The sequence below is a fragment of the Hippichthys cyanospilos genome, chromosome 22, assembly GCF_059441005.1.
Source record: "Hippichthys cyanospilos isolate Australia breed blue-spotted pipefish chromosome 22, RoL_Hcya_1.0, whole genome shotgun sequence".
NCBI lineage: Eukaryota > Metazoa > Chordata > Actinopteri > Syngnathiformes > Syngnathidae > Hippichthys > Hippichthys cyanospilos.
Genome location: NC_142390.1, coordinates 4,550,836 through 4,561,032, shown reverse-complemented (window position 1 = coordinate 4,561,032; position 10,197 = coordinate 4,550,836). Strand labels below are relative to the sequence as shown.

The 10,197-nt window shown below is 46.1% G+C and overlaps 3 protein-coding genes and 1 long non-coding RNA gene across 16 annotated transcripts; 1 reads left to right on the top strand and 3 right to left on the bottom strand.

Annotated features, from left to right (window-relative positions):
* Window positions 1-6: 6 nt before the first annotated feature.
* Window positions 7-2,673, bottom strand: LOC148405556 (uncharacterized). The gene is made up of 4 exons (XM_088406036.1): window positions 2,516-2,673; window positions 1,063-1,809; window positions 896-928; window positions 7-777 (listed from the first exon to the last, which is right to left on the bottom strand). The coding sequence occupies exons 1-4, from the start codon at window positions 2,529-2,531 to the stop codon at window positions 728-730; spliced, it is 846 nt and encodes a 281-aa protein (XP_088262162.1). The 5' UTR covers window positions 2,532-2,673; the 3' UTR covers window positions 7-727.
* On the top strand, window positions 2,598-8,530 carry LOC148405554 (uncharacterized). 12 transcript variants are annotated; one of them, XM_088406043.1, is made up of 9 exons: window positions 2,598-2,876; window positions 5,316-5,468; window positions 5,560-5,587; window positions 5,651-5,677; window positions 5,778-5,796; window positions 5,879-5,947; window positions 6,032-6,133; window positions 6,208-6,274; window positions 6,355-8,530. In XM_088406043.1, exons 1-7 carry the CDS (start codon window positions 2,863-2,865, stop codon window positions 6,073-6,075), a joined length of 354 nt encoding a protein of 117 aa, XP_088262169.1. In that variant the 5' UTR covers window positions 2,598-2,862; the 3' UTR covers window positions 6,076-6,133; window positions 6,208-6,274; window positions 6,355-8,530. The 12 variants fall into 12 exon arrangements, 6 of the variants coding, with proteins under 6 accessions (XP_088262169.1, XP_088262168.1, XP_088262170.1 ...); XM_088406042.1 differs by having other exon boundaries at window positions 6,208-6,278; XM_088406044.1 differs by having other exon boundaries at window positions 5,778-5,816; window positions 6,208-6,278.
* LOC148405555 (uncharacterized) lies at window positions 5,404-7,833 on the bottom strand. Of its 2 annotated transcripts, none has more exons than XR_015864135.1 (4): window positions 7,780-7,833; window positions 7,139-7,210; window positions 6,335-6,556; window positions 5,404-6,262 (listed from the first exon to the last, which is right to left on the bottom strand). It is a non-coding gene; the product is annotated as an uncharacterized LOC148405555 (long non-coding RNA). The 2 variants fall into 2 exon arrangements; XR_015864134.1 differs by having other exon boundaries at window positions 5,404-6,259.
* A 1-nt stretch (window position 8,531) lies between the features above and the next one.
* Window positions 8,532-9,715, bottom strand: crebl2 (cAMP responsive element binding protein-like 2). Its single transcript, XM_088406046.1, has 3 exons — window positions 9,571-9,715; window positions 9,261-9,461; window positions 8,532-9,191 (listed from the first exon to the last, which is right to left on the bottom strand). The coding sequence occupies exons 1-3, from the start codon at window positions 9,586-9,588 to the stop codon at window positions 9,051-9,053; spliced, it is 360 nt and encodes a 119-aa protein (XP_088262172.1). The 5' UTR covers window positions 9,589-9,715; the 3' UTR covers window positions 8,532-9,050.
* Between the last annotated feature and the right edge of the window lie 482 nt (window positions 9,716-10,197).

Genomic DNA, 10,197 nt, shown 5'->3' with positions numbered 1-10,197 from the left:
CGCTAGTCAAGTTTATTCACTTTTATTAAGCAATACTGTTCATGTACATTCCTCCTCCAGTGTAATTTTTCCAAATTCTTTTTCAAAAATCAACATATTGAACACTTGAGCTCCCTTATTAATTCACGAGCAACATTCACCTGATTAGAAAGCGAACAAGAACAAATAAACCAACGGGTCAGAGAGGGAACAGCATTTAGATCTGACGGGGGTAAAGGGGGATTTCTACTGTGCCTTTGAAAACGCCCGTCTGTAAACCGAAGAGACATTAACAGTTAAAACTCGAGCAGGTATAAGACACCTCAAATGGGAGTGGGGGGGGGGGGGGGTATATATCTCACCGCAGGTTTCTCGTACAGCCATCTCGAACAACAGATTCATTTTCAACAAAGTGCTTGATTGACCACACGCTTTACACGGGACACAGTCTGTTCAAAATAAAAACGAGGGGAAGCTTGTTCGAACTGCAACTCTCAAAAGGGGGAACTGTCTGATTTCTTAAGGCAGACTTTTTAATAAGGCGATTGAAAATTAAAAAAAAAAAAAGGTCATTGCTGTAAGATCCCAAAAAGGAGTTAGTCCAAAGTGTCTCAGTGTGGCTTTGCATGAAGACATCATCCTGAGTGCAGCGTGTGAGGGGACTCCAAAAATTGTCCATCATTAGGTGTCTTGATGTGCATGTTGAGTGTGGTGTGTGTTTGAATAAGCTTTGGGGTTCCGCGTGATGCTAGGCCGGGTGCTCCTGGAGGTCCTTGTACCGCACCACTCTTTTGGGATCTGAGAAAAGAAAGAAAAAGTTGATCGAGCTAACTCATTTCCATTTTAACACACTTGCAGTCATATAAACACCCAAAAAGATGAAGTCAATTTAATGGTGTTGGGGTAACTGTAGTACCTTTTTTCTGTCGGCTACAGATTGCATTCCATTCTGCAGAGAAACAACAACAAAAAAGTTAACAGTATTTCCTCGCGTGTTTGTTTTGTTTTTTTTAAACAAAAAGTTAAAAAGCAGCAACGGAATTCTAAAGCTATTGATGACTTTTAAGTCGCGGGGCCCATTACCTCTGCTGTGGAAGTTGAGAGCCTCCATAAGGTGGCGACAATTGAGTAGCTGCTCTCCATTGTGCTGGTCCGGCTCGGAGTGCGTAGCCGGGGCAGTGGAGGTAGTGAAGGGCTTGGGGATTTCTTCAGGGGGCTGGGTGGCGAGCGGCGGGTCTACCGGCTCTGGTCTATCTGCGGGGGCGGCAAGGTGGGGGTTGGCGCCCTCAGAGGCGGGCCTGGTCTCGCTGATGAAACTGAGCCCCCATTGGTTCTGGAGCAGAACACCGATGGCGGGGCGGTCGTCCTCCAGAATGCCGCCGGCCGTTTTGGCCTTCACCTTGGAGGCGTAGCTGACAGCCGGCTGCAGCTTGGCGGGGCTGTCCTGCACCGGGAAGGCGGGCGGGGGCTTGAGCAGCGACAGACTGTCCTCCACCCACCTGTCCTTCTGGTTCACCTTTTGCGAACGGTTTTGCCCCTTCTGACCGGGCACGGCGCGGCCTTTGTGCTGCAGGCCCTTGCGCTCCTTTTCCTTCCGGAAGCCGCAGGCGTGCGCGTGGCCCACTCCGTTAAGCTCCGCGTCGGGGGAGAGATGGCGGGACTCCCCTCCGGAGATGCAGCCTCCTCCTCCTCCTCCCCCGCCGCAGTTGACCGAACCGGGTGACAGGCGGCGGTTTCGGATGCGTGGTTCTGGGTTGGTGGTTGCGACGAGGACAGTCGGGTCGCACAGGGTATCGGACTCGCACACAGTGTTACTGCTTTCCCATGTACCTGGGGAAAAACATTTATTTAAGAACAACAAATATTGGAACTGCGCTGATCCCCCAAAATAAGACTCCGGTTGTTACTTGTAGATATTTATCTTCTTCTTTTTAATCAATCCTCCGCCTTTTTCACTCCCTTTACTCAGAAAACATACGCCACATTCTCCAGTGACCTCCCGCTGAAGTAAAACGAGTGATGTCACCCACTGGAGCTGTGGAAATTGAAAACCGGTGAGGTCATAAGAGGTTTACCCGTAAAACCCTGTCCCGGTTACCGCTTTATGGCCAAACCTAATTTATATTTAACAATACTTTTAAAAAATCGTTAAGCTCAACGAAAGATTCTCGTACACTCCAAGCGAACATTCGAGAACACGTGAAGTACCAAGCAGAGACGGCGACTAGGTTGCTAATCTCCAAGACAGACCCGGTAGCGAACCTTCATTAAGAGCTCGCGATATGAAGAAACACGCGAGGTTCGAATCCCCGAGTCAAGACTGATTTTGGAAAGGCCTAAATTTTCTTTCAAAGAAATGAAAGCCTACGCTAAGCTAGCCGCGCTCGTCAAAGTTTCGTAACCCATTCAATGCAAAGCGGGGAGTAGCCAGTCGGGCTCCTTGAGTTAGCGGCGCTAGCGATGTCGGCGAGCGCCTAAAATAACGCGTCAATCGCGCGTATTACGTGAAATATGTCTACGAGACAAATGGATATACCTGTCTTGATATGCATGTCTTTTCTCCGAAAGTGTCGTTGAACGGGGGTCGTTCTGTTAACTTTTGTTTATAGCGTTGGGACGACGTCGGCTCGCCTGGACAGTAAGAGCAGGCTCCTTTTGTGGCAGCGGCATGCAGTGTGGCGACTGTGTGGCAGCTGCCGCCGAGAGCCGCGGGAAGCCACGCTTGATGCCACCAGTAGCCACTCCCTCCGAGGCATTTCCGTGTTCGTCTGTGGCTGCTGCCGCAGGTAGCCACACTTGTCGCCATTCTTTCTGAGGCATTTCCTTGTTCCCTCTGTGGCTTGGCTTCACCTCCACGTTATTCTTTTTCGTGTTAGACTTGCAATGTATTGTTGTTGGTTTGTATAGTTGCTTTTATTTCACCCATTATTGTGTGGATTCCTCTTTCGTCGTCGCCGCCGTTGCATTTTCCTCGTTCTTTTTTATAAATATGTTTCTCGTATTTTCATTTCATGTATGTTTGTTAGATATACTGGTATTGTATCTTATTTAGTGTGGACTGTCTTTTCATTTATTCACATTTGTATTCTGTTCTATCACGCAATGACCGGAAAAGGCGTCTCCAGAGTTACCACGAGTGATGCAAACGAGTAGTCACGAGCGATGCAAATGAGACGCCACGAGCTATCCAATGAGCTGCAAGCAATGGCCGACATTTCACCGGCTATCCAATGCGCGGCAGGTAATGGCTGACTGGGCGTCGCTATATTGTAATACGGGGACTCCCCGTCGACCAGCTGTCCAGTGAGCTGCAAGCAATGGCGGACGGGGCGTCTCCCGACGTGTCTTGAGCATGCAAATGAGTAGGCTGGCGTTGTTGTTGTTTTTGTTAATTTTTGCATTGTATTGCGTTCTTTTATATGAATAATAATAATTAATTGTGAATGCGTGTTGCTAAACGTCTTGGTTTCAATTTGACATTTTGCGATGTCGGCCATTGCTTGCAGCTCATTGGATAGCTCGTGGCGTCTCATTTGCATCGACCGTGGCTTCTCATTTGCATCGATCGTGACTCCTCGTTTTCATCCATCGCGACTCCTTTTTTTTAAAATTATTATTATTAATATAAAAGAACGCAATACAATGCAAAAATTAACAACAACAACAACAACGCCAGGGGGACACAGCCAAAAACTTAAAAACTGAGCAACATACTGGTAACAGCCTCAACGCATGGCAATGTGTGCTTCAAGGACCTTCACAACCGCTGTCCTGTTCGAATAAAGAACCTTGTTTAAATTCCGTTCAGATTTGTTGAATTCTGTTGAAGTTGGCGTGGATGTTGATTTGCTGAGCGGTTGGGTGCTCAAAACATCACGCGAACACTTGTATTGTGCTTTTTTTCCATTTAAAAAGACTTTATTGAATTCAACAGTTCGCAGTCACGTATTTGCCATTAAAGCATGTTTTAAGCAACATTGACGGACGCGGCAGTATAGACGAATGCTCATATACCGGTACATTAGAAAGGAGTCCGCTTGCAGTTCTCCACTGTGTCCGCAAGAGGGCAGACCAATCCATTAAAACTACACCTTAACGACTTAACGGGCCAGTTGCAAGTGAAATCTTCTGCAGAGCGTGTCGCAATCATTTGGAATAAACATTGAGGGAGAAAGTATAAACAGAAAAATTCTGGACAGACGGCGGGAATTGAGAGCGCATACTGAGACTATAGAGACTTTGGAATTTGTAGTAAAACATTTGCCGTGAGATGACCGGCATCGTGGTCCATTGGACGAATTCTTTGGCTTCCATTCAGACGATTCGTGTTCGATTCCCGCTCTCTTATCCATTTTCGTTTAAGTCTGTGTAAATATCTCGCGTTGAAATACAGCACGTCATTTGAAAATCGCGGCCACACCCAGACAAATTAAGCGATTCGAAGCCGGCCCACCAAAATGGTCGAGTGGAATAAAACTTTACCTTCGGTGCGGGCTGACCTGGTTCGATTGCCGCACCGTCCTCTATTTCAACAATTACTAACATATTTGCAAAAGCATTAGCATTCTGGATTTGAACTCACGCCGCCAGCTTCTAGGTCAAATTTATTAACCATTTGACCAAATCAGTCTTTGAAAAAATACATATCATGTGCCATTGTGTATAAAAAATTGAAGTGGCCATAGGGGATTCGAACCCGAGTCATAAATTCTTCAGTCTAAGTCGTAGCCGACTTGGTCAAGATAGAGTTACAATGACATTTCATGAAGTCCCAGTTATCCATCCGTTCACCTGATGGGCGACTCAAGCGTTAAATGCGCAAAAAAAATGTAGCGGTCAAAACTGACGGGTGGACGAGTGGTGTAAAACTATACCTCCGCTGCGAGAGAACACGGTTCGAATCCCTTACCTGTCAATTAAATAAATTCGAAGTGAAGATAAGCAGCAGAAAACAAATCTCGAACCAGAATCTTTCATCGGAAAGCCCGATAGTTAACCACTAGACTATCTTGAGTTTACGATCAGTTGTACATTGATGACATACATAAATTACAATTTTCAGCTTGCGATGACCACATATTTGACAAATACGTGATGACAACCAAACTCGACCAGTTGAGACGTGGCCTAACGGTTTGGGAAAGCACTTGGGATCCTCGCGGCTCCGAGTTCGAGTCAGTCAACGTCCGAGGTTACCAATTTTGATTGTTCTCTTAGGGAAATCCATGACGATGTAAGTTTTTAGTTTTATTTTTTTTTTCGATGATGACGTAGACACCAGCACGGTATAAAAGGCGAGGCAAATTGTCACAAGTCCTTTTCTCTCTTGTTTGCAGGACGTCGAGAAGGAGGCTGACTGTCGCGGTTCCCAGGAGCAGCCAGCACTTGATGGCAAGAAGACGCAGGAAGAAGCACGAAGACCCGCAAAGGAGTGAAAATGCTTTATTTGCCTGTCAAAGTTGCAATTTCGGACAACTTTTAGGGAAAAAGCACGTGTCGATTGTGGCGTGCTAACACCCAGCTAGCACAAACATTTGTGCTAGCCGCCGCGCTTGCTAATCTTCTTTCATTTGTTTCCAGCAAAAGGACGACGGCCGATTTGCAGCAGGTGCGTAGCTCTGCTTTAAAATGAAACAATTCGAGTAGACTCGTAACTTTGCCTTTTCAACAGGTAAGCATTTTGGCCTGCAAACGCCAGGTAAGTGCTAACTAACCCTTTGCCTTAGGTAAGTGCAGCATGCATGTTGAATCAAACTAACAAAAAAATGCGCGTTAATTGTCCAATTTCTGTCTTACAGGTGCAACGAAATGGCCAAAGTGAGAATTTCCTGGTCTCGGTAAAGCAAATGTTAACCCAACTGAGCCAAAATGGCCGCTTTCAATGTTACTTATTTTTCAGGTTGTCCATGGGGCGTGCAGCTGATCTCCAACAAGGGGAACAAGGCCTCGGCTGCCAACCAAGGTTCAGGTAGGACCACGCGCTAACTTTTTGACTTGTGTTGCAGGGAAACATCTTTGTGACGCCTTCATATTTTCTGCTCTCTCCCAGCAGATGGCGCTGACACAACTAATCAGAAGTTGGAGCAAGGGTCTTGATCACGTCTCAGGATTGGACTTTTTGTCAGGACCAGCTTCTTCAGCAATACGCTAAGGGGTGATTTGAAAGTACTAACAAGCTCAAAGTTCATGGCTATGAGCACTAAGCTGTTTTCTTTGCTTTCGCTGCAGGATGGCCTCCAGTAGAAGCGTCGCTGTGAAGTCTGCCACTAATTGCCTCCACCTGCTTGACAAAATTGTTGGTGAGGGGGGAGGTCCACAATCTTGCATGCTAACACATGCTAATAAATTTACTCACGAGCTTTTGTCTCGTTTTAGTGTCCGTGGTGGAGCCCTCAGGAGCAGTTGACCATGCAGGGTTAGGGTTTTTTTTTTTTTCCCCTAGCCCAGAAAAAAGCGGCAGCAGCAATGCTGGATCCTGCTTCCCGATTGGACAAAAATGCGTCGAGCCAACGCTGTAACTGGTAGATTTGGGGAGGATGTAGGCGGGACATTGCTTTATAAAGCGCTGCTATTGGCCCTAAGAAGTGGGCGGGGCAACAAGAATTGAGATTTTGTGAGCCATTGTGATTGGAAGAGATTGTGTGGGCGCGGCTATGCAAATGAGAAGCGTTCTGATTGGCCGAGGTAGCTTGCATTCGGGTAACGGGGCATTTTGATTGGCTAGTCTAATGATGTGGGCGTGGATATGCAAATGAGCTCGGTCCTGATTGGTCGTTCGGGGGAGCGGGCGGCACAATTTAAAGGAAGTAGGAAGTGGGAGTTGCTACACACGCTGCAGTGCTGTGATTGGCTGAGCTGAAAGTGGGCAATACTTTCTGTTTGAAAATGGTGGGTAAGTTACACAGAGCTTAACTACCGCTAAAGAACTTTTACATTTAGTATTAAAAGGATTAAGAGACGGTGACTAAAACTCAATTTGAACAATTTATTGAAGAAAAAAGCTGCAATGGCAATTTGGCAGCCTTGTGGCAAGCTGCGTGCGATGGGACAAGCTGAGTGGCGTCAAGCAAACTTGACCTGATGCCATCTGCTGCCTCTGTTGCAAATTGAACGAGCAACGCAAACGGATTGCAAAATGCTGCCGAGCGAACGTGCTCACCTTCGAGTCTTGTCCGAAAGCTCGTGGTCAGTCATCTTTGGAGGGTGCAAAAGTCTGCATGTGTGGCTGGTCCTGCAACGGCAAAGTAAAAAGTTTAATTATTCCACTTGCAGTATGTTTGTGGCGTTAAATCAATTTAAAGGCGATCAAAAAAAGTAAAATGAATAACCATTTCTTTATCGTAATCTGATTAGCCTTTATAAAACGCATTTTTAGTTCCACTTTATGAATTCAACTAAAACGTGACCATTGTGAATTTGAGCTTGTTTCACTTGCGAGGTCCCCTGAGAGCGTTGTGTTGAAGGCTAATTTAATCAATTTGACTTTTCCTTTCGATTCAATGGTGTTTTGAATTTTCTATGGCCTTTAATTTATTCGATAAATTCCGTAAAGCAAGCCTATGTAATCCAGTAGGTCAAAGTCTGGACTAGATAATTGTATCGCATTGAAAATATTATTTTGTGCGGTTGTTTTGATACGCGCCAGTTCAACGTGTTGTTGGTGTTCTCTACGCGCAGCTGAGTTGATCGAGCGCTATGTACTAGCGACTTAATTTTAGCATTCGGGGCTAGAATGCTCCACGCGTCACCTAATAACGCGTATAAACAACAAGTAAAGTTGAAAATGTTAAACATACTCACTTTAAAAGCCATGTTTCGAGGACCCATACGAAGTCACAGCAGAATTGATTTCCGTTTCCGGTTTTGAGACATCGCTCTTGATGCATACCGCCACCTGCTGTTCGGAGACAAATAACTATCGGGAAGGAGTAAAATGGTAATTTTCGATCTCGGTTCTTTGGGGGATCGAACCTACAGTCTCTCAGTTAGGAGACGACCACTCTTCCTCCGAGCCATCTTGCCACACACGATAGATGGTCAGGTGTGAATAATATTTTCAGAGTAGTATCTGCACTTGAACCTACACAATGTTTTCTACGATCGTGTTTTAGTTTCATCCAGGCTTCTCTAACGTTATAAAACGTTTCAAGGATCCATCCGAAGTCCCAGCAGAGTTGATTTCACCTGCTGTTCGAACTATGAATGGATGGATTTTTTTTCAATGCTTTTTTGTTTAATGTTGCTTGCTCAATGGCCCAAATAGGGTCAAAATTGACACCGAAGGGTTGAAGCGGCTTTCAATAATGGCGTGTGCCTTTTATTATTTAGCCTCTGGAAGCTTCACTTGCTGTTTAATATGAGAACTACTCAAGTATCAATTGTCATTGTAAATTTATGACTTGTCTTTGTTACCTTAGCCTGTTCCAAGAAAATGCCGACAAACACAAATGGTCACCAGAAGACCAAACGCCTCGAATGTGATTGGTTTTATTATAGTTTTGATAGAATTCTGATGTTGACAAATGTGAATTAATGTTCACTGGAAGATGAACACGCGTCACATTCTTTATTTTCAAGAACAAGATTTGCTGACAACGTTTTCCTTTCAACGCTCCTTCATCAGGAACAAAACAGAAACTTCCAACTCGAGGAATTTGCAAAATACATTGTGCTGGATGCAAGCTAACTAGTAAACAAGTTGGCGTCTCAGCAGGCTTTCTGTGTCCCATCAAGCAAGGATTTTGCCACTTTTGGAGGTCCGAATCTGTACCGGCTGCGGCTTTCGTGTTTGCCAGGTGCGTGACTGATAAGCTTTTCCTAGCGGAACCCGTTGCAAACAAGTGTAAACGACTGGAGCGTATTCAGCATAACTGCAGGATTCCATTTGCGTGCGTGCTCTTGTGTCGATTGTTGTTGGGCTTGCAATTTCTTCCACGCCAGAAGCACTGCTGGAAATGGACTGGGCATGTCTGCAGCACTTTCCACCTCTGAGGCAGCCAGGCTCAGGACCGGTGATTTGGGAAACGGGACGCCGACAAGTGCAACTTGCCAAGATAAGGAGAAGAAAAGGCTTAGACGTTCTTGGCGCTCTTGGGCGTTTTGGTGGCGCTCCCCCCAGTGGCGGGGGCCCGGTGCTGATCGTCGCCCGTCAGCAGAGCCTTAATCTCCGACGGGATCTTGCCCCGGTCCATAGCCGAGCACCACTGCTTGTACTGCAAGCACAGCACAGGAGGTCAAGGCGTGCATGTGGCGGTGGGCCCGGTTGGGTTCTCGCGGCTCACCATATCCAACTCCTCCCTTAGAGCGCAAATGGCCCTCTCCTTGCTGGAAACCAGCTCCTCCAGGTACTGGTACCGCAGCTTCTTCCTGGCGCGGCACTCCCTGGCGCTCTGGCGGCTCCGCTCCAGTTTGGCCTTCAGGTCGATCTTGGCCGGCTTGCGGCCGCGCTTGCCGGGCTTCTTGGCTTTGCCCGTCGCCAGCATCTGCGCGCGAAAGCCGCTGTTAGTGTTAGCAAGCGACCTCGCGGAGCTCTTTCCGCGAAAGGTTCCGTCTGCTCACGAAATAACATGTCCGCCGCTCGGATAAGCTCACCTTGGTGTTTTCATCCATGTTAGCTTCCCTCGGATGGCCTCAAAAGTGACGCGAAAGAGTACCGAGGCAAACAAAAACAATAACAAGGTAACGCCTCCAAGATGGCAGCTCCCACGATTGCGTCACACGCCGCGCCTTTTTTTTTCTCAAAACTTTATTGCTCCTAACAAATGATTATTTTAGCGTTGAGTTATGAAACGTAGATAATTTCGAAAGATTTTTGTCAGGAGGAAACAAGGGAGGACACTGCGCATTTTTTATTGTTAAATCGTTATTGCTCCTGACAATCATGATTACCTTAGCGTTCAGTTATAAAACAGATATTTTCGAAAGTTTTTTCTCAAGATAAACCAGGGGATGATTCAATGTACTAAAGAACCGTTTCGAAACCATCACACCTCAAAAAGGGGGGCGCGTCAGAGACAGTCTTGCAAAGAGGAATGCGTAAAAAATGATGAGATTACAATTAAGTACTTCTGCGATAAACCGAGAATCACAGATGTGTAAATATGCTGCAGGAAGATTTGCAGGAGTATCAAATTCGCATTCATGTGCAACAGAATTGACAAATGTTGATACATTAGCATGTATATCAGGAAACAGCATCGTTGTGATTTTCAAAATTGC